Source organism: Stenella coeruleoalba, assembly GCF_951394435.1.
Source record: "Stenella coeruleoalba genome assembly, chromosome: 10".
Classification (NCBI taxonomy): domain Eukaryota; kingdom Metazoa; phylum Chordata; class Mammalia; order Artiodactyla; family Delphinidae; genus Stenella; species Stenella coeruleoalba.
In genome coordinates, this window is record NC_137156.1 from 37,358,091 (window position 1) to 37,382,009 (window position 23,919).

The 23,919-nt window shown below is 40.0% G+C and overlaps 2 protein-coding genes across 7 annotated transcripts in view; both read left to right on the forward strand.

Moving 5' to 3' along the window:
• BTBD9 (BTB domain containing 9) overlaps positions 1-23,919 on the forward strand; it is a 412,514-nt gene that overhangs the window by 129,847 nt on the left and 258,748 nt on the right. The window lies entirely within an intron of this gene.
• On the forward strand, positions 3,785-6,412 carry LOC307192237 (signal recognition particle 14 kDa protein-like). The gene has a single exon (XM_079932933.1). The coding sequence runs from the start codon at positions 5,310-5,312 to the stop codon at positions 5,640-5,642; it is 333 nt and encodes a 110-aa protein (XP_079789059.1). The 5' UTR covers positions 3,785-5,309; the 3' UTR covers positions 5,643-6,412.

A 23,919-nucleotide genomic window follows, 5' to 3' on the forward strand; every position in this document is an offset into this window, starting at 1 on the left:
TTAGCAGGTATATTATTCTCTATTACACCTATTCCATACTTGTGCATACATTTTTAGGCTCTAGAACAAGAGTCAGCAAACATTTTGCTAAAGGACCAAAAAGTAACTGTTTTAGGCTTTATGGGCCACACAGTCTCTGTGACATGTTCTCCTCCTTTTTTTCCTTTAAACAACTCTTTTAAAAGATGTGAAATTCATTCTTAGCTTGCAGGCCGTAAGCAGGCCATAATCTGCTGACCTCTATTCATAACTTTAGAGGAACAAGGAATTATTTTGTCATACCCAGTGATACTTGTAAACTTGTTTTTCTTTTCTCATATTTCTAAGACAGCTCTTTAGACTATAAATAAAGTAATCCTTCAAGATGACACAAGAGAATTTATATAATGGCTAACCAAAAGCACATTATTTTGTCCAGTTCATCAAACGTCTGTGTAACCAAAAGCTCTAAGATGGAATCTGCATTATAGCGCTGTTTTAAGTTGTTCTTTATAGCACGTTCTTTATATTATTCCTGAAAATACCTTAAAATCCTAGACTTGGGTGAAGATTTTAAGAAAACTGATCCTCATGTTTTTAGCAGGGCTATGTCCAGTGCTTTAAACTCTCCCTTTTAAACATAGTGGTCAGGAGCACAGATTTTATAGTCAAACAGATCTGGGTTTGGTCCCACCTTGGTCATTTATCAACTATGTGGCCTTTTCAAGTTAGTTAGCTTTGCTAAGCCTTGGTCGTCTCATCTCTAAAAGGAGGACAGTAGTAGCTTGTGTCTCCTCACAGGGCAGCTACAAGTGTCAAAGGAGAGCAGACTTACAACACAGTCTGGGCAATGCGCTTGGCACACAGGAGGCACTCAGTTGATACAGGATTATTATTATCCCTTTTAGTTTTAAAAGACTCTTCAGTGTTCTTCTGGAGCTAATTATCTTTTTAAAAATATTTTATTTTTATTTACTTGGTTGTGCTGGGTCTTAGTTGCGTCAGGCAGGCTCCTTAGTTGCGGCATGCATGTGGGATCTAGTTCCCCGACCAGGGATCAAATCCTGGGAACCCTGCATTGGGAGCGTGGAGTCTTAACCACTGCGCCACCAGGGCAGTTCCTATCATCCTAAATAGTAGTCAGTTTCAGGAAGTGTTTCCATAACTAACCCACATCTCATCTGTTCTAGAACTTAAACCCAGTCTGCTGAACCTGTAGTCCATTTCTTTTTATTTAATCTTCATTAGACATTAAAAAAAACTAGTAATGACCCCCTGAAGAGTGAAAGTAGAATATTTTCTCATTAATTCTAGTTCTGTTAACCTTTTTCATAAGTCTGATTTCCCTGTATGCTAGTTATTATTATGTTTCAACTTTCCCCTTCCTGTGCTTTTCTGTAGTTGAAGAGCAAAGAGCTGGACACAATATCCTAACCTAACCTAACTATGTCTAGCTCTGTGCCTGGAGCTAGACATACAGCTTGAACAAGACCAAGTCCCTGCCCTTGTTGAGCTTAGGCTCTCACAGGAGAGGTAGACAAATGAGATGTGAAAAATAAACATGACACTTTTTAGTGTAGTGTTTGAAGGAATTGGAAAGGGGTGATGAGCTAGCAGGTGACTGAGTTTGGGGAACGGACACTTGGGCAGGAAGATCAGGGAAGTCCTCCGTGAGCAAGTCAGTTGAGCTGAGACTTGACTTATCACAGTTGGCCATGCAGAGAGCTAAGAGAAGAGTGCTCTAGGCTAATGAACAGCAGTGGTAAAGGCTGTGAAGTGGGAACTATCTTTGGGTGTTTGAGGAACTGAAAAAAGGCAGTGTAAGTCTGAAATCTGGTGGTGGATAGTGTGCAGGGTGTTGGGAGAAGGTATGGCTAGCAATGAGGCAGAGAGGTAGGCAGGAGCCAGGAACTACTGGGCCTCGGTGACATGGAATTTATGCTAAGAATGATGGGAAGCCATTGGAGGGTTTAAGTCAGGGAATAAAATAACTTCGTTTATAATTTTGAAAGACCACTCTAGCTACTGTGAGAATGGGCTATGGGGGGGACAGGAATGAGGCAGGCAAGGAGAAGCAGACAGAGAAAACTGCAAAGGAGCTGGAGGCAGAAAGAAAACAAGGAGAGGGTTTTCATGGAAGCCTAAAGAAGACAGTCTTTCAATATGGGCTGAGGGGAGATGAGAGTGGGCAGTAGACGCTATGCAAGACAGATAAGAACAGAAAAGTCACTAATGGCAAGGTGGACCTTATTGGTGACCTTGCTGAGAATCAATTCGTTGGAGCAGTGGGAGAAGGGAATGGAGGGTGAGGTAATAGGGATGGCAATAAATGTAGAAGATGAAAGGAGTGTCACCGGGAAGGGAGGCAGAGAAATGGCAAAGAGGCCAGAGGGCTCAAGGTCAAGGGAGGATGATATTAAGGTATGCTTGTATGCACGTTGGAATGACTCCACAGGAAGGGAGGATTTGATAATGCAGGAGAGTGGATCGTTAAAGGACCGTGTCCCTGATAATGAGAGAGGGGCTTGGCCCTGGGACTCAAGTGGAAAGTTGTCTTTAGGTAGGAACGAGGTTACTTCTTCCATTGCAGCAGAGTATGTAGATTGACTGAGATGAAAATGCAAGTATTACCTTCATGTTCACAGTCCTTGCATTTCACTGGATCTTTGTGGTATATTATGGCCCTCTAGTTCTTTTTGTGCTGTTGTGCTGATTTATTTGTGCAATATATTTTTTTCTCCCCCTCCAGGCCATGTATCTCACATACGGATCTGTTTACATGTCTGCTCTCCCACTAAACTGGCATCTCTTCAACAAGAGTGGTTATCTTTGTATCTCCAGACACAGCTCAGTGTTTGGCAAGAACTGAGTTGAAGGGATGACAGCTGCATCAGTACAACGGACTCATGTAATAGCTACACAAACATGCAGTAGAAAGAAAAGTAATTTGAGAGCATGTAAAATTAGATGTTTGCATTACTTAGAAGAATTAATATGGTTTCTCTTACCTAAGTTGAATAGTTACTGATTACCAGAGCTGAGGAGTAGCTAAGGGTGAAAAAAAGGACCACCTCACTACCACTTAGAGGAAGGTGGGATTTTTTTTTGAAAATTCTCTTAAGAATGTCTTTTTTTAAAAAAAGTTATTTTGTTCCAGTATAGTGATTTACAATGTTGTGTTAATTTCTGCCGTACTGCGAAGTGATTCAGTTATATGTATATATATATATACATACACACACATACATACATATATATATACATTCTCTTTCATATTCTTTTCCATTATGGTTTATCATGGGATATTGAATATAGTTCCCTGTGCTATACAGTAGGACCTTGTTGTTTATCCATCCTATATATAATAGTTTGCATCTGCTAAACCCAAACTCCCACCCTGTCCCTCCCCAGTCCCTCCTCCCCCTTGGCAATTCACTCTCTATGTGAGTCTGTTTCATACCTAAGTTCATTTGTGTCATATTTTAGATTCCACATATAAGTGATATCATATGGTATTTGTCTTTCTCTTTCTGACTTACTTCACTCAGTATGATAATCTCTGGGTCCATCCGTGTTGCTGCAAATGGCATTATTTCATTCTTTTTTATGGCTGCGTAGTATTCCATTGTATATATGTAGCACATCAAGAAAGTGGTGTTCTAAAAGCCCCTTTGAGTAGGGATGAGTTAGTGTCTGGCATGCTGTGGTGGAAAACATAGTTCTAGGTTCAGGAGAAAGTGATACCCAAACCTATATGAGATAAAGCAAATCCCAGAATGGTGAGCTTGCTTGTGGGGATCTCAGTAGCAGGGGAAGTCTTGTGTTTAGAACAAGAGTAGACGTGCAAGAGATATGACCTAAGCAGATTTGTGCTGAAATGAGTGAGAACACCTTTATAGAAAATTTCAGTTTAGCATATGTAGCTCTTTCCCAAGGGCTTTTTACTCAGATTGGGGAAAAAGACACAACAAAACAAAACAGTTAACTTTCCCCTTCAACACTATACAGCACATCCTAAATGAAACATGACTTTCTGAGTTACAAGCTGCTGCGCCTGGCAAAGAGGCCGGTTGTAAGTGCATAATCTCAATGTGTGCCCTGAAATTAATGCTCCGTGGGCGCTCCGGGTTTGTGTGACATACTGTAAGTTATATCCAACCCAACTGTTCTTCTAACTGCCTGCATTAAGTATGAAATGAGTTCCCCTGAAAGGAACCATCTGAATAAAGCAGCTTTTATGCCTTTATAACTCCTTACTGCATGACCCCAGGTCACCACTGTCGGTATTAGGAGCTTTCTCTCCCACTTTTCACTCTTCTTGCCTTTAATGGACAGACAGAATCCACATCAGGCTCTCTCTCAGCTTCCAGGTGCTGGCAAATGGTACTGCCATTCCCGTTGTGGGGGAAGGAGGCAGGCACTGGCCTCTCTCTCCATCATGTGTCTTCTCTTCCCAGGATGTCAACTGGAGAAAGGTCACAGTCAGAGCTGCCCACCCCACCGAGTTCGTTTTTTCCAGATTCATTAAAATGCTGCTTTCATCTTTCCCTTGGATTTTTACTTTTCAAAACACTTTCCGTTGTGCGGCCTCATTTTATTTTATATTGAGATGACAACCTAACATCTCACCAAGTATCAACTGGGAATACAATTCTGCCCTCACTGTGCTGTGCCATCTTGCCAAGTTCTGTTTTTGTTACTCAGCTTTCATTCAGAAAGGAATTAGTTTGAGTTATATGATGCCACGGTTGTCTCCTTAAAGAAGGCTAGATGCTTGCACATCTTGGGAAAGCATCTGTGAATGTACTTGAATCTTCCAGATTAGGTGCCATTCCTCTTCTCTCTCCTTTCCCTCTCACATCATCATAGGGTCCCCTCATGTTAGAATTAAATCTTCCTATTTTGCCTGTCCCTTCTCAGTGGGATTTTACTGAAGGGGCCCTTGCTTTCTGTCTTTATTTCCTTTCACCTGAGAGAAGCTGATGCAAGGGAAAAGGCATTTTTGAGTCTAAACATAAGGCTACTGCCGTAAGAGAAGAGAATTTTTATGCTGCAGAAGATGCCCAGGTGTTAGTTTACTTCCCCAGGAGGATTTTGAACAGGCTTGGATTCAGAAATGAAAATTCTTGTTCCAGGGTGTGTTGATCGAGCAATAATGGCAGCATCAGTGGCCCCATCACACAGATGTGGTTCAGAAAGGGTGTTTCCTTTTACAGCAGTGATTCAGCTCTCGACTTGGCTTTTAAAATGGTGGAAAATTTTGAAGAAATGAGATTTTTTTCTCTAAAGATTTTAATAGGTGCTGACAGAGAGGAGCCAGCAGCACCAGGATGGTGCTGCTGAAGAGTGAGCAGTTCCTGACAGAGCTGACCAGCCTCTTCCAGAAGTGCCAGTTGTCGGACAGCGTGTTCATCACCCTGAAGAAGTATGGTGGTCAAACTAAACCCATTCCAAGGGAGGGTTCTGTGGAGGGCTTTGAGCCCTCAGACAACAAGTGTCTGTTAAGAGCTACCGATGGGAAAAAGAAGATCAGCACTGTGGTGAGCTCCAGAGAAGTGAATGAGTTTCAGATGGCTTATTCAAGCCTATTGAGAGCTAACATGGATGGGCTGGAGAAGAGGGACAAAAAGAGCCAGAGTAAGAAGAGCAAAGCAGCGCAGTGAAGGGCACCAGATCTCCCGCTTTCACCAGCTAACCACTGAATTGCTATTTTTCCTTTGGTTTTTACTTTTGGCCACAAAGCTGGGTTTCTGATTCCCCTACAATAACTGTTTTCATGTGAGATTAGGGTCAATTTTGGATGGAAGAAGGGCTGTAGTGTTTACAGGGTAGTTACAAGAAGCCAGTTTATTTTAGATCTGGCTAAGTGGTCTGTGTTGTGTGGTTGTATGTTTCTGGGTAATAGTTTACAGTCTCTGTAGCCATCTGTGAAGAGCACTGTATCATTAAACCTGTATTTGTCAGCACTGACCATCCTTTCTTCCTTTTCCCACCCCATAAAAAGTTTCTGGCAATAGCTCCTCATTCTGGAATGATGTGATTATGAATAGGCTTTAGGCCCTGTCTTATGGGTTACTGGAATTGAAACCTGACAGTTTTATAAAAAGTTGTGTTATTTCATGGGTATTTTTCCCAACTTGCTGTATAATTTTACCATCATAGTTCCTTTAGCAAATTTGAATGAGTTCTCATAGCCAAATGAGAGTTTGCTTAATCAAACTAAGGACAAGCCTATTACAAAATCATCAAGAATAAAGATACCAAGTTAGAAAAAAAAAAAAGATTTTAATAACTTTGCCATTGGACTGTCAGCATAATCACTGCCTCACATTTGTCATGTAACCAATTTATGTTTTTACCAACATGAAGGACAATATTTGTTTTATGTTTTCTCCTTTCTGTCTTTCCATTTTTTCCCATTACACTGTGAATTATCAGATAAACTTAAATAGGAAGGTTGATACTAGGTTAACCAGAGTTTGGGTAACCCTGCTTGTGTGAGAAGCTGGGGGTGGAGTGGGGTGGGGACTGAATGGGTTGTGTGTCTGAACTATGATCATGTTGATGTGTTCCACATTGGGCCCCTGCCGGCTTCTAATTACCTTTCATCGTATATTTGGAAACTATCTTATAGCCAGAACAAAGCCCAGGGAAATCTCTACTATTATAGTTTTGGTCATGTTCTTGTAGTTTCCATCTGAAAACAACACAGTTTAGAGAGAACTTTTTGAGAACTCCTGAGACTCTTATTTTGTCTTTGCCTGCAGCCAAGATAATTGAAGCATTGTTGGTCTGTTTCAGGGGCACATCTTCAGGTAGCATGTGATACTATTTGGGATGTTCTGATAGAACAAAGGGAACACAACTTGTAGCGCTTCCTGCAGTGATAATTCTGGTTCTGTGTGTGATGAAAATGAAATGGAATTTTAGCACACAAGACATACCAAGGCAACTTAGTCATTAACAGTATCAGCCTCTCTCGTAATTTCCAAAGTCTCCTCTGATTTTTAGTGTGTCGATTGTTCATTCCCTTCCTCAAGGAAATCAAGATTCCTCAGCCTTTCCCTACAGTGGCTGAACCTGAAATAGATTCACACAGAGTTTGAAGGTGAGTGAAATAGGTCAGAGCCCATCCAGAAGCTCAGGGCCCACATTTCTTCCCTCCTTTATTCTTCTGCTTTGTCTGCTTGTACACATTGCCTCTCAGTGAAGAGACACCAGAGATGGTCCTCGAAGCAGAGAATGGGAATAAGCAGAGTCAGATTCAGTCATGCAGAAAGGGTTGTAAATGAATGATGAGATTGGGCGCCATCCTCACTGCCAGCTGTGTAATTCTGTTAAAAAAATGGGAGACAGGATAGAGATAGTCAAATCATGCTAATAAGTCTATTTATCAAGCATCCACATGCCCAGAGATGCCTAAAAGACCAGAAAATGGAGGTGTCAGATGAAATATGTGGGTAAATTAATATGATTTTCAAATCAATAAACACAAAATATTTTAAAGATGGTCAGGCTCATGAAAGCACAGTACTCACAAATCTATAACCTTCCTCTGCACACGGCCCCTCCCCTCTCTCACACATATACACACACACAAGCAGAGACTGGTAGTAAACTTTTGAACTTCTGACCCCTACCTAGTAGAAGGCATTCGCGGGAACAGAGAGGAAACAACATATTGACCACATGGTTACTTCCTCTTAAGCACTTGCACATACTTCCCTCTCATTTAATCCCACACAGCATTCCTGTGCAGCAGGGATATTCTCATTTTTACAGATGAAGAAATTGAAACTCAGAGAGGTCACACTGTTAAAAAAAAAAAAAAAATTGTGGGACTAGATTTCAAAACCATGTCAGTTTGACTCCAAAGACCTTGAGTGGATTCTCTTTCCACTAAACCATGCTTCCTTGCCAGAAAATTACTGACATCTTTACTCCATGTATTTGTAGCATTTTTGCTGGGTTTGAGTCAAGTTGATGATTTTTTATTTTTTAATAAATTTATTTATTTATTTTTGGCTGTGTTGGATCTTCGTTGCTGCACGCGGGCTTTCTCTAGTTACGGTGAGCGGGATCTACTCTTCGTTGGGGTGTGTGGGCTTCTCATTGTGGTGGCTTCTCTTGTTGCAGAGCACAGGCTCTAGGCACATGGGCTTCAGTAGTTGTGGCTCATGGGCTTAGTTGCTCTGCGGCATGTGGGATCTTCCCGGACCAGGGCTCGAACCCGTGTCCCCTGCATTGGTAGGCAGATTCTTAACCGCTGCGCCACCAGGGAAGCCCCAAGTTAATGATTCTGAAATGACTCTGGGATAAGAGGACCTCCTGTCGAGGCTTTACAAAAAACCTAATATCCCCAGTTAGTATTGCTTTCGTCCTCACTTTCTTAACTATAATCAGCATTGATTCTTTCGTGTTCCCTGATAGCATTAAGTTATGATAACATTAGGGTGACAGAAAATAAAATTGGCAAATCTGGATACTGCTTAGTAGATCAGTAAAATGTGAGAATTGGCAACAGTTAAAGTAGGTCTTATCTAAAAAGTATGGACGTAAATATAAAGCATAGGATTTAAAGCCATTTCAGGTAAAAATAACTTTGTTTGCTAAACAAGCTTTTTTAGGTGTAAAGGAAAATACAGTCTTGCTTCTGAGCATCTTATTATAAGCATGATTCTGCCCCTGGCATGACTATTCAATTTTATTCAGAACTTACATCTAGCACACAGTAGGTACTAGGTAAAGGTTATGTTATGGACTGAATGTTTGTGTCTTCCTAAAATTCGTATGTTGAAGCCATACCCCCCAATGTGATGGTATTTGGAAGTGGGACCTTTGGAGGTAATTATGTTTAGATGAGGTCATGAGGGTGGAATTAGTGTCCTTATAAGAAAAAGAAGAGAGATCAGCACCCTCCACTCCTCACCCTGAAACTTGAGGACACAGTGAGAAGGCTGCCCTCTGCAAGGCAGGAAGAGGGCTCTCAACAGGAACCAAATTGGCTAGTGCTTTGATCTTGGACTTCCCAGCTCCCAGAACTGTGAGAAGTAAATATTTTGTTTAAGCCACCCACTCTGTGGTATTTTGTTACGGCAGCTGAGGTAAGATAGGCTAGTTGAAATGAATCTCAGTCTCTAATCAAGAGACCTTGCAGTGACTTTATTTTGCTTCTGTTCCTTTTACTTCTGAATTGCTGTATTCTCCTCTGATTCTGACTGTCATCCCCAGTGATTAGAGAAAGAAAGCACGCATTAATATTTCTCTTTTCCTTCCTCCAACTTCTGCCTCAGTGCAGTTCATGCCATCTCAGGAGCTCTTCCATTTTAGGAAAGACATCTGTCTTTGCCATGTATCCCCAGTCCTCAGCCCTTATTACTCGTCTTCAGAACCCTCCCATCCCAGGGGTCATTTCACCTAAGCCTGGATGTCGTTGGCAGGACCCTTCATAGCAGTGTTGCTGCCCACCCCTCCCTGTGCATATTTTAAAAATCAGTTAACCAAAGTTTCCATTTAAAAGCTCCAAGGGAAAATTAGGTAGAGTAATAACATTTTCTTATGATTATTTGCCATATTGGCATTGAGGCAGAGAAATCTGTTAGAAAAACTGTTTGCTCTTTTCCCATGTGTCCATATTGAATAATGTAGAGCTGGATATGCTGTCTCTATTCTGAAGCTGTCATGTGCTGTAATAACTGGTTTGACACTTATTATCTTTTTTAATGCAAAGAGGAAATTGTCAGAGTTTGCAACAGTAAAGTAGATCCTTTTTATTATTTTCACTTGAAAGTGTTTTTTACTCTCTTTGTCTTGATAAAACAAGTTTATGTGGTAAAAGACAATGGCATGACATGAAATGCCAGAATTTGGACAGTATCAGAGCAGAGCAGGAGTCAAATGAATCATTAATTGGTATTTTTTAGAACCAGTGTTTATAACCAAAGCTGTCAACTTAAATCACAGCCTAACCTTGCAGGATCTTAGTGCTTTATCAGAATAATTATTCATCAGTGACTTTCATATTTCTTCCTGGAGTGGTGAAAAGCATCCTTTCCATGCTGGTTCATAAGCACATATCACACACCCTGGCTTCATTCAGGTCTGCATTCGTTCATCGTAGGAGGAAAGATGTACACTGAATTATGCTTTTAATTTTATATCCCTGGGAAGAATTCATGATCAGTTTATTCTGGCCTTTATGCTGTGCTGCCTTGAAAACAATTCTAAAGTGCCTAATGGCTAAGCTTAAAAGCTACTTTCATTTACTTTCAGTGAACCTTTGATATTCAACAGTTATATTAAACAGAGTGAAAAACACAATGGCAATCCCAAATGCATTTTCTCCAGCCTGTCAAATGAACATTCAGGAAATCAAATGGACATTTCCAAACTTGTTTGCCAGTTTACATTCTTTGAAGAGTTAGAGAGAAGGGCTCTTGGAGGTCACTGCCATAGAATGGTCTGGGGAAATGACCACTGAATGTGAGCAATTGCATTTCCAGGCCCGGCTCTGCCACTGCCACTGCCTCTCCAAGGGACCTGCAGAGAGTCTCTCTGTACTTTTAGAACTCAGTTTTCTCTTTTACTAATTTCAGTGATTGAGCTAGATCCTATCTCAGGTCTCTTCCCTGCCCTAACCATCTGTGATTCGAAGGGGGAAGTAATGGCAGCAGCTTTTGGCCAAGAAGCAGCAGGGACCCAGGAGATCATGGCCATGCTAGTCTTCTGAGAGCCAAATAGTGGCCCCCATATAGAATAACTTCATTCTGAGCAACCAGCAAATATTAAATGCCTCCTTAGAAGATGCTGCGCTTGGTGCTGGGGGCAGGACAAAGAAGTGAAATCATAGTCAATTTGACAGATAAGTGAGAGCTAAGGGCACAGAAAAGAAATTGATGAGTCAAGGCAGCAGATGTTATGTCAGATGAGTGCTTTGTGTAGTAAATGTTGAGAGCAGGAATGGAGGTACTAAGGGAGGCCCTCACAGACTCAGCTGCAGAGCAGAAGTGTGCCATGTGCAGGCAGTGGTAGAGGCAGGTCTGTGGGAAACAGAATCACAGACTTGTGCGCAAGGATTGGGAGGGCAATAGGGAGCTAGGCTGAAGTTTCTTTCTTTTAGGTGTAGCCATTACTAGGAGATTTTTCTGAGAATAAAAGTATTATTATTGTAGAAAGTTTGGAAACCAGAAAAACATATTAAGAAAGTAAAAATCACCTATAACCTCCCAATCCATAGATCACTACTTTGATCTATTTCTTTTTAGTCATGTGTATTCTTTTTAAAAATAAACTTCAGGTCAAATTATATATGTTTTACATCCTGTTTTCATTTAATGTTGTATTGTGTTTCCCCACATTATTAAATATTCCTTGAAAACATTTTTCAGGGCTGTATGTTATTTCATTATACAGGTGTTCCGTAATTTGAAGCACCTGTAGATTGTTTTTACTTTGATATTGTAAATACTACTGTGATGAACATTCATATAAATTTTTGCTTAATCTTATATATAAATTACCTGATTATTTGCGATTTCAAAGAATTATATTTCAACTTTCATAGAATTTTATGTGGCAGTTGAGGAGTTTGAACTTTAAATTATAGACATTAGATACCACCTAAATTTTTTTTATCATGATGTTGACTAAAAATTTTACTCTAGAAAAATGTAATTGTATCTTAGAAAAAGACTGGAGGATGCCTCTACCCTGGGACAGGTAGGAGTATCATGAAAGAAGACTGTAAGAAACAATGCTGATATCTATTGATTCATTCATTCATTTATATGAACCGGGAGCTTTGCCAGACCCTCGGAATGAGGATGGCTTGGATTAGTTTAAGTCATTGTCAGCTCTCTCTGGTACTATACTGCAGTGGTCTCCTAACTAGTTTCCCCATTTACACTCTTGTTCCACTTTATTTTCCCACCCAGAAGCTACAGGGTTCTTTGCAAGACCATAGATCAGATCATGTGCATAACCCTGGAGGGTTCCCATTATACACAGGATAAAATCCAGCATCTTAATATGGCAACTGTACTGCCCATTTATTATCTCCAGCCTTACTGGTGTGTGTTTTGCATTTTCTAAAATGTGCTGACCTCTTTCCTACCCAACGGTTTTCCCACATGTTGCCTTTCTTCCCAGTGTGCTCTTCCCCTCAGTCTTCCCCTGGCTACCTTAGACTTACCCTTTAGTCTCAGCTCAGTTTTCACTGACTGAGAGAATCCTTTCTGACAACCACTACCCCTTATCTTAACTAAGTCATCTATAGAACCCAGGTCTTTTTCTTTAAAGCACTTGTCACAGTTTGTAATGAGACCTTTATTTGTGTATTTATTTAATGTATGACTTCTTCACTAGACTGTAAGCTCCATAGGGCTAGGGGCCATGACTGTCTTGCTCACTTTCCCCCAGTACCTGTCACTGTCCTGGTCATGTGGTAGAGGTGAAAGAATAAATGAAAAGTGAGTAAGACACACATAGCACCAGGCTTCTTAGAACTTATAATCTTACTAAGCTTCCATATTAGCTCTGAGGATAAGAGAAGAGGAAGAATCAGAAGTAATGAATGAAGACTTTAATTTATATAGTAGGTAGGATAAAGATGTCATTGACAGAAATGGTTAGGCTAAGTCAAATTTGGAGAGAAATGATGAATCCAATTTTAGGCTTGCGGAATTTAAGGATGAAAATGGGATAAGTGAAGTAATCCATTGGAAAAATCCAGCATGCCAACACCAATCTCTTGTCTTAATAAAGCCTTGCTCCAAACCTACTGTTTATTTTTTATTTTGAGATATTATTCATGAATCAGATAACTCTTTTTTTTTAATTGAGGCCTTTCTTTTTTTTAGAATATTGCCTTTATCCTTCTGAATTGCAGATGAAAAAACAAAAAGTGTAAAGCTATCATTTTAGTCTTACTTGAAGACATGACATTCTGCCATCCCCATTCCTGAAGCCCTGACACTTACCTGTTCTTTTTGGAGGAGAAAAAAAGTTGGAACTTTATTCCTTGTTCCCTACCCCAGCCACTACCATCAACTCCCACTTCAGTTATTTTGGAAAAAAATCTAAATTACAAATTTGGGGAGCTTCTATAGTGTTTTCACAAGCTCACTGAGATCCAACCATAGTATCAGGCTCATAATGTTAGATTTTGAATATAGTGTTTAAAGGCTCGGTATTTTGCAGAATTGCAAGATAAATTTAAGCTGGAAGCTGCTTTTTCTCAAGAAATAATAGAAATATTCTTTGCCCTGTGAAATGTGAGTAATGCAAGAATGGGCTTGATTATGACTTGAGCAGGATTATAGATCTTAGAAATCCAAACCTAGATGTAATCTCATTTGTTCACATTATAAATCTAGTATATTTTTAGAAAATTGAATGAAAATATGAACCAAACCCCATCTCATTTTGGTGCCTTTTGACCTTGTGTCTGTAGAAGTTGTAAAATTTATCCCTGGGCTAGATGGTTAATTTTTTGTTTTCAAGATTGAGACTACCCTTGAGATATTAGTCTGGTACAATCTTGAGGTCATACATAATTTTTTAAAAAGTTATTTAAAAGACCAAGGTGCTGTCTTGCTGCTTGGGCACTTTTCTGTGACAGTGCCCAGCTCTCCTTTTCAGTAACTGACTCAGCCTGACACAGTTGTACTTGCTGCTAACGCTTTGTAAAATGTTATTTAAATATTTCTAACTTATCATTTCATGCTGGGTTTTATGGAACATAAATTTCTATTTAGGCCACTAATTTACAGTAGAAGTATTTTACTAATATCACTGCAGGCTCCATCCATCTAAAAATGTTGCTCATAACCTATGCTAAAAATATGTTATGTATTTGCACTGTATGTAAACAGTGTTGTGTTTTATTAGTGTGCAGTGCTTTGTCTATGGAAATGCTGGTATTGCAGCATATGTTTAGAGGGGATTGGAACTCAAGTATGGTGGAAAGACTACAGAAAAGTGAAATCCCTGAAGGATGGGATTTATGGAATTTTCAGAGCGCTTTGCAGAAAATCTACGTACATTACCTACGTTTTGTTTTGTTTTGTTTTTTTACAAGGCACCACCATGCTATATAATCAACTTTTTATTAAGATTATAAATTTAAACAATCTGAACAGTTTTACCTGGTGATATACAATTGAGTATGCACAAAAATACAGGGGAATGGGGGAGAAGGGCCAAGAAAGGAAGGGTTGGCAGCTTGTTTTGGAGTCCACACGGTGCTGATGGCTGCAGATGAACCCCACCTTTTTACAACAAAAGGCTTTAAATTAAACAAAATCTATCGAACTGAAGACACAGGACAGGGTTCTCATAGGATCGAACTATGCTGGTTTCATGAAATGTAACCGAAGGCTGAACCAGGACAGTGCAACTTAGAAGCACACACATGAAAACCACATCTGACCAGGAACTTAGTGAAAAGTCTCCAACCATTACTTATGTCTTCTACAAAGATAAAGTGGAATCTTGCAGAATGTTTTGGGAAGCTCTGTTATTTTATCTATGCTCCATATTTCTAAGTGGTTTATAGAGGGTTGAAACTGCAAATATATTCAGCTCAAGAGAGGCAGTCATTATTGCTTTAATGACCATGTTTTTACCTTCAGAAAAATTTATTAAATGGACCAGAAATAATGTAAGTTAGATCTTCCTTCTGGTAGTGGAGAAACGTAATTCCAAGGAATGACATTTTTGTTTTCTTTCGTTAAGTGTCCTTGAGCTGGAGGAGATGATTTGGGGAATAAGAGGTTTAAGACTTTGGAAGAGTTTCTTTGGATCATTTTGAGGAACTTTTAGTTACTACAAGTCACGTAGAGTGTTTACCTGAAAGCATTCAATCTGAGCTCTGAGCCAGTCCTTCACTAGTAAAATTAAGGGAGAGAAAGTAGGTTCATTATGATTAAATCCTAGTTAAACGAATTAGTTTTGTTCTGGACATTCTGATGGGTCTGATTCTCTGGGTGAGGCAGCCTGTGCACTGACTTCATTCATCCTCCTCCCTTTGATAGCAGCATAGCCACTGGGCATCATCTGCTGAGTCCAAAGTTGATACTTGTTGACCAGTTGAAAAGATGATCGTGTCTCAAAATCAGACTGATGTAAGTGCCATTTAAGCCACCGGAGCTGAGTTTTTATTATCTTTCAAGGGTATGTTGAGATTTGATAGCCAGGTTTATAAATGGAAAATCTTAAAACTTGTTTAAAATACATTTGCAGAAAACTAAGGCCATTGGTTTTGCCTCTAAAATAGTGATGTTGTGGTAGGAAATTTAGCATCCTGTACTTAGATGGTTCCCCAGAGTGCCGAAAGCCATCATCTGTGATGAAGAGTTTTTACAAACAGCTTCCAAAGAATTTTAATGTACCAAATGAATCTTGGAAAACTGCTTTTTCTAATTTACTACTTTGTTCAGTGCATGTTAAAGAAGAAGCAGTGGATCATATAATTAAATGTGATTTTTAAGGCCTCTGAGGTGGCACTTTGTAATTGATACTCACTGGTATTTTGCTTGGCCTGTTGGACTGAGGCAGGAGGTGTTCCAAAGCTCATCTCTTCTGAAGGCAGAGTGTGAAGGATGCTTTATTAGCAGCAGGCTGCTCATCATGCTTTTTTTTTTTCTTTTTTTTTTTTTACATCTTTATTGGAGTATAATTGCTTTACAATGGTGTGTTAGTTTCTGCTTTACAACAAAGTGAATCAGTCATACATATACATATGTTCCCATATCTCCTCACTCTTGCGTCTCCCTCCCTATCCCACTCTCCCTATCTCACCCCTCCAGGCGATCACAAAGCACCGAGCTGATCTCCCTGTGCTATGCGGCTGCTTCCCACTAGCTATCTACCTTACGTTTGATAGTGTATATATGTCCATGCCTCTCTCTCGCTTTGTCACAGCTTACCCTTCCCCCTCCCTATATCCTCAAGTCCATTCTCTAGTGGGTCTGTGTCTTTATTCCTGTCTTACCCCTAGGTTCTTCATGACATTTTTTTTTCTTAAATTCCATATATATGTGTTAGCGTACGGTATTTGTCTTTCTCTTTCTGACTTACTTCACTCTGTATGACAGACTCTAGATCTATCCACCTCATTACAAATAGCTCAATTTCGTTTCTTTTTATGGCAGAGTAATATTCCATTGTATATATGTGCCACATCTTCTTTATCCATCCATCCGATGATGGACACTTAGGTTGTTTCCATCTCCGGGCTATTGTAAATAGAGCTGCAATGAACATTTTGGTACATGACTCTTTTTGAGTTATGGTTTTCTCAGGGTATATGCCCAGTAGTGGGATTGCTGGGTCATATGGTAGTTCTATTTGTAGTTTTTTTAAGGAACCTCCATATGGTTCTCCATAGTGGCTGTACCAATTCACATTCCCACCAACAGTGCAAGAGGGTTCCCTTTTCTCCACACCCTCTCCAGCATTTATTGTTTCTAGATTTTTTGATGATGGCCATTCTGACTGGTGTGAGATGATATCTCATTGTAGTTCTGATTTGCATTTCTCTAATGATTAATGATGTTGAGCATTCTTTCATGTGTTTGTTGGCAGTCTGTATATCTTCTTTGGAGAAATGTCTATTTAGGTCTGCCCATTTTTGGATTGGGTTGTTTGTTTTTTTGTTATTGAGCTGCATGAGCTGCTTATAAATTTTGGAGATTAATCCTTTGTGAGTTGCTATGTTTGCAAATATTTTCTCCCATTCTGAGGGTTGTCTTTTGGTCTTGTTTATGGTTTCCTTTGCTGTGCAAAAGCTTTGAATGTTCATTAGGTCCCATTTGTTTATTTTTGTTTTTATTTCCATTTCTCTAGGAGGTGGGTCAAAAAGGATCTTGCTGTGATTTATGTCATAGAGTATTCTGCCTATGCTTTCCTCTAAGAGTTTGATAGTTTCTGGCCTTACATTTAGGTCTTTAATCCATTTTGAGCTTATTTTTGTGTATGGTGTTAGGGAGTGATCTAATCTCATCCTTTTACATGTACCTGTCCAGTTTCCCCATCACCACTTATAGAAGAGGCTGTCCTTTCTCCACTGTACATTCCTGCCTCCTTTATCAAATATAAGGTGACCATATGTGCGTGGGTTTATCTCTGGGCTTTTTATCTGTTCCATTGATCTATCTTTCTGTGTTTGTGCCAGTACCATACTGTCTTGATTACTGTAGCTTTGTAGTATAGTCTGAAGTCAGGGAGCCTGATTCCTCCAGCTCCGTTTTTCGTTCTCAAGATTGCTTTGGCTATTCGGGGTCTTTTGTGTTTCCATACAAATTGTGAAATTTTTTGTTCTAGTTCTGTGAAAAGTGTCAGTGGTAGTTTGATAGGGATTGCATTGAATCTGTAGATTGCTTTGGGTAGTAGAGTCATTTTGACAATGTTGATTCTTCCAATCCAAGAACATGGTATATCTCTCCATCTATTTGTATCATCTTTAATTTCTTTCATCAGTGTCTTATAATTTTCTGCATACAGGTCTTTTGTCTCCTTAGGTAGGTTTATTCCTAGATATTTTATTCTTTTTGTTGCAGTGGTAAATGGGAGTGTTTTCTTGATTTCACTTTCAGATTTTTCATCATTAGTGTATAGGAATGCCAGAGATTTCTGTGCATTAATTTTGTATCCTGCTACTTTACCAAATTCATTGATTAGCTCTAGAAGTTTTCTGGCAGCATCTTTAGGATTCTTTATGTATAGTATCATGTCATCTGCAAACAGTGACAGCTTTACTTCTTCTTTTCCAATTTGGATTCCTTTTATTTCTTTTCCTTCTCATATTGCTGTGGCTAAAACTTCCGAAACTATGTTGAATAAGAGTGGTGAGAGTGGGCAACCTTTCTCGTTCCTGATCTTAGTGGAAATGCTTTCAGTTTTTCACCATTGAGGATGATGTTGGCTGTGGGCTTGTCATACATGGCCTTTATTATGTTGAGGAAAGTTCCCTCTATGCCTACTTTCTGCAGGGTTTTTTATCATAAATGGGTGTTGAATTTTGTCGAAAGCTGTCTCTGCATCTATTGAGATGATCATATGGTTTTTCTCCTTCAATTCGTTAATATGGTTTATCACATTGATTGATTTACGTATATTGAAGAATCCTTGCATTCCTGGAATAAACCCCACTTGATCATAGTGTATGATCCTTTTAATGTGCTGTTGGATTCTGTTTGCTAGTATTTTGTTGAGGATTTTTGCATCTATGTTCATCAGTGGTATTGGCTTGTAGTTTTCTTTCTTTGTGACATCCTTGTCCGGTTTTGGTATCAAGGTGATGGTGGCCTCGTAGAATGAGTTTGGGAGTGTTCCTCCCTCTGCTATATTTTGGAAGAGTTTGAGAAGGATGGGTGTTAGCTCTTCTCTAAATGTTTCATAGAATTCGCCTGTGAAGCCATCTGGTCCTGGACTTTTGTTTGTTGTAAGATTTTAAATCATAGTTTCAATTTCAGTGCTTGTGATTGGTCTGTTCATATTTTCTATTTCTTCCTGATTCAGTCTTGGCAGTTTGTGCACTTCTAAGAATTTGTCCATTTCTTCCAGGTTGTCCATTTTATTGGCCTAGAGTTGCTTGTAGTAATCTCTCATGATCTTTTGTATTTCTGCAGTGTCAGTTGTTACTTCTGCTTTTTCATTTCTAGTTCTGTTGATTTTAGTCTTCTCCCTTTTTTTCTTGATGAGTCTGGCTAATGGTTTATCACTTTTGTTTATCTTCTCAAAGAACCAGCTTTTAGTTTTATTGATCTTTGCTATCGTCTCCTTCATTTCTTTTTCATTTATTTCTGATCTGATCTTTATGATTTCTTTCCTTCTGCTAACTTTGGGGTTTTTTTGTTCTTCTTTCTCTAATTGCTTTGGGTGCAAGGTTAGGTTGTTTATTCGAGATGTTTCCTGTTTCTTAAGGTAGGATTGTATTGCTATAAACTTCCCTCTTAGAACTGCTTTTGCTGCATCCCATAGGTTTTGGGTCGTTGTGTTTCCATTGTCATTTGTTTCTAGGTATTTTTTGATTTCCTCTTTGATTTCTTCAGTGATCACTTCGTTATTAAGTAATGTATTGTTTAGCCTCCATGTGTTTGTATTTTTTACAGATCTTTTCCTGTAATTGATATCTAGTTTCCTAGCGTTGTGCTTGGAAAAGATACTTGATACAATTTTAATTTTCTTAAATATACCAAGGCTTGATTTGTGACCCAAGTTATGATCTATCCTGGAGAATGTTCCATGAGCACTTGAAAAAAATATGTATTCTGTTGTTTTTGGATGGAATGTCCTATAAATATCAATTAAGTCCATCTTGTTTAATGTATGATTTAAAGCTTGTGTTTCCTTATTTATTTTCATTTTGGATGATCTGTCCATTGGTGAAAGTGGGGTGTTAAAGTCCCCTACTATGAATATGTTACTGTCGATTTCCCCTTTTATGGCTGTTAGTATTTGCCATATGTATTGAGGTGCTCCTATGTTGGGTACATAAATATTTGCAATTGTTACATCTTCTTCTTGGATCGATCTGTTGATCATTATGTAGTGTCCTTCTTTGTCTCTTCTAATAGTCTTTATTTTAAAGTCTATTTTGTCTGATATGAGAATTGCTACTCCAGCTTTCTTTTGGTTTCCATTTGCATGGAATATCTTTTTCCATCCCCTCACTTTCAGTCTGTATGTGTCTCTAGGTCTGAAGGACAGCATAAATATGGGTCTTGTTTTTGTATCCATTCAGCCAATCTGTGTCTTTTGGTGGGAGCATTTAGTCCATTTACATTTAAGGTAATTATCGATATGTATGTTCCTATTCCCATTTTTTTAATTGTTTTGTGTTCGTTATTGTAGGTCTTTTCCTTCTCTTGTGTTTCTTGCCTATAGAAGTTCCTTTAGCATTTTTTGTAAAGGTGGTTTGGTGGTGCTGAACTCTCAGCTTTTGCTTATCTGTAAAGGTTTTAATTTCTCCATCAAATCTGAATGAGATCCTTGCTGGTTAGAGTAATCTTGGTTGTAGGTTTTTCTCCTTCATCACTTTAAATATGTCCTGCCACTCCCTTCTGGGTTGCAGAGTTTCTGCTGAAAGATCAGCTGTTAATCTTATGGGGATTCCCTTGTGTGTTATTTTTCCCTTGCTGCTTTTAATATATTATTTCTTTGTATTTAATTTTTGACAGTTTGATTAATATGTGTCTTGGCGTATTTCTCCTTGGATTTATCCTGTATGGGACTCTCTGTGCTTCCTGGACTTGATTAACTATTTCCTTTCCCATATTAGGGAAGTTTTCAACTATAATCTCTTCAAATATCTTCTCAGTCCCCTTCTTTTTCTCTTCTTCTTCTGGAACCCCTATAATTCGAATGTTGGTGCGTTTAATATTGTCCCAGAGGTCTCTGAGACTGTCCTCAGTTCTTTTCATTCTTTTTTCTTTATTCTGCTCTGCAGTAGTTATTTCCACTATTTTATCTTCCAGGTCACTTATGCGTTCTTCTGCCTCAGTTATTCTGCTATTGATCCCATCTAGAGTATTTTTAATTTCATTTATTGTGCTATTCATCATTGTTTGTTTCATCTTTAGTTCTTCTAGGTCCTTGTTAAATGTTTCTTGCATTTTTTCTGTTCTATTTCCAAGATTTTGGATCATCTTTACTATCATTATTCTGAATTCTTTTTTAGGTAGACTGCCTATTTCCTCCTCATTTGTTAGGTCTGGTGGGTTTTTATCATGCTCTTTCATCTGCTGTGTGTTTTTCTGTCTTCTCATTTTGCTTATCCTACTGTGTTTGGGGTCTCCTTTTTGCAGCCTGCAGGTTCATAGTTCCTGTTGTTTTTGGTGTCTGTCCCCAGTGGCTAAAGTTGGTTCAGTGGGTTGTGTAGGCTTCCTGGTGGAGGGGACTAGTTTCTGTGTTCTGGTGGGTGAGGCTGGATGTTGTCTTTCTGGTGAGCAGGCCCACGTCTGGTGGTGTGTTTTGGGATGTCTGTGCCATTATTATGATTTTAGGTAGCCTCTCTGGTAATGGGTGGGGTGTGTTCCTGTCTTGTTAGTTGTTTGGCATAGGGTCTCCAGCACTGTAGCTTGCTGGTCGTTGAGTGAAGCTGGGTGCTGGTTTTGAGATGGAGATCTCTGGGAGGTTTTTGCCATTTGATATTATGTGGAGCTGGGAGGTCTCTTGTGGGCCAGTGTCTTGAAGTTGGCTCTCCCACCTCAGAGGCACAGCACTGACTCCTGGCTGCAGCACCAAGAGCCTTTCATGCACACGACTCAGAATAAAAGGGAGAAAAACTAGAAAGAAAGAATTAGTAGAAGTAGAAAGAAAGAAAGAAAGGAGGGAGGGAGGAAGGAAGGAAGGAGGGAAGTAAGGAAAAAAAGAAAGAAGATAAAGTAAAAGAAAATAAAGTAAGAAAATATAATAAAGTTATTAAAATAAAAAATAATTATTAAGAAAAATAATTTAAGAAAAAAATGGACAGATAGAACCCTAGGATAAATGGTGGAAGCAGAGCTATACAGATAAAATCTCACACGGAAGCATACACATACACACTCACAAAAAGAGGAAAAGGGGAAAAAATCATAAATCTTGCTCTCAAAGTCCACCTCCTCAATTTGGGATGATTCGTTGTCTATTCATATATTTCACAGATGCAGGGTACATCGAGTTGATTGTGGAGCTTTAATCCACTGCTTCTGAGGCTGCTGGGAGAGATTTCCCTTTCTCTTCTTTGTTCTCAGAGCTCCCCGGGGCTCAGTTTTGGATTTGACCCCGCCTCTGCGTGTAGGTCGCTGGAGGGCATCTGTTCTTCGCTCAGACAGGACGGGGTTAAAGGAGCAGCTGCTTCGGGCACTCTGGCTCACTCAGGCTCGAGGGACGGAGGGGCACGGAGTGCAGGACGAGCCTGTGGCAGCAGAGGCCAGCGTGACGTTGCACCAGCCCGAGGCGCGCCGTGTGTTCTCCTGGGGAAGTTGTCCCTGGATCCCCGGACCCTGGCAGTGGCGGGCTGCACAGGCTCCCCAGAAGGGCTGTGTGGATAGTGACCTGTGCTCGCACACAGGCTTCTTAGTGGCGGCAGCAGCAGCCTTAGCATCTCATGCCCATCTCTGTGGTCCACGCTTTTAGCCATGGCTCGTGCCCGTCTCTGGAGCTCCTTTAAGCAGCGCTCTTAATCCCCTCTCCTCGCGCACCAGGAAACAAAGAGGGAAGAAAAAGTCTCTTGCCTCTTTGGCAGCTCCAGACTTTTCCCCGGACGCCCTCTCGGCTAGCCGTGGTGCACTAACCCCCCGCAGGCTGTGTTCATACCGCCAACCCCAGTCCTCTCCCTGCACTCCAACCGAAGCCCGAGCCTCAGCTCCCAGCCCCGCCCACCCCAGCGGGTGAGCAGACAAGCCTCTCGGGCTGGTGAGTGCAGGTCAGCACCGATCCTCTGTGCAGGAATCTCTCCGCTTTGACTTCCACACCTCTGTTGCTGTGCTCTCCTCCGTGGTCCCGAAGCTCCCCCGCCCTGCCACCCGCAGTCTCCGCCCGTGAAGGGGCTTCCTAGTGTGTGGAAACCTTTCCTCCTTCACAGCTCCCTCCCACTGGTACAGGTCCCATCTCTATCCTTTTGTCTTTGTTTATTCTTTTTTCTTTTGCCCTACCCAGGTACGTGGGGGAGTTTCTTGCCTTTTGGGAGGTCTGAGGTCTTCTGCCAGCGTTCAGTAGGTGTTCTGTAGGAGTTGTTCCACGTGTAGATGTATTTCTGGTGTATCTGTGGGGAGGAAGGTGATCTCCGCGTCTTACTCTTCCGCCATCTTCCCCTCGTCCTCATCATGCTTTTAAATGGCTAATGATATCATGACTTGGCTCTCCATGGACACAAATTACACCAACTCTTCTCTTGTTGGTTGTGTTCTGTTTTGAAACTTCAAAAATGTTCACATTAAAATGGTAAAGCATTTTTCAAAAGCTGACTGCTAGGTTATTAAGGAAAAATGGGATAGAATCTGAGTAATAAATGTTTTTCAAAAAAGGCCTTTTTCCTGAGTTCACAATAAAATGAGCACTCCCTAGCCAACATTTATATCCACAGACAAGGCATTGCCTGCCTTGAACTCCCTGAACTATAATCCACCCTGTCTTCAACCTATGCTTTCATTTTCAAGACCAAGACATCCTTTGGCTACATGAAGATTCTGTGGCCAGGACCATGGCTGCCCTCCCATCTAAGCTTGGCCTTGCCGCTCAGCTTAGGCCTGTGCTCAGCAGGATGATAAATGTGAAAATTGGACTGCATTTCATGGTCAGGTTCTTCACTTTGTTGTTTTCTTTCCTCCCCTGGTTATTTCTTCTGTTCTTATAGAAAGGAAAACAAAGCCCATTTAACAACTGCAAAGCACACAGTCCACAGAGGCCTTAAAGATTACTGGCAACAAAACATATTTATGTCTTTAATAAGGAATTGAAATTTACCACTCAGTAGATAAATTTTCCCTCTCTATTGTTTCTCTCTGAAAATCACTGGTATTGGGTGAAACAATTCGGCTTACAAGATATTACATTAATGTCTTTTGATTTCTGAGGTAGTATTTTGCAGTGTTTCCTGCCAATAATAAAATTTTGAAGTAATTCTAAAATTTGGTATACACGGACAGTTTTGAGTTAAATATTAAATTATTTTGTATGACTTCCAAGTGTCTGAAGACTGAAAGAGTATGTCACATGTAATGAATGTAGGTGGGTGTGAGAGGTTATTGAAAGGGCAAAGATGTGGCTATGGGGTGATAGAGTTGAAGGTGAAAATTGAGTGTTCATTTGTAAGCTCTGAATTAAAATCACTCAGATGAAATGATCATGTTTCCTGGGTGATGGTCTTCTAACAAAGTCTTTCTTAAGAGATGAGGAGGTTGTGATGCCACAAATCAGACAGGATATTTAAAGAGTGGGCTTTTTGATACCTCC

Excerpts from the sequence above, each read along its gene's own strand:
- LOC307192237 (XM_079932933.1), top strand. The coding sequence starts at position 5,310 with ATGGTGCTGCTGAAGAGTGAGCAGTTCCTGACAGAGCTGACCAGCCTC.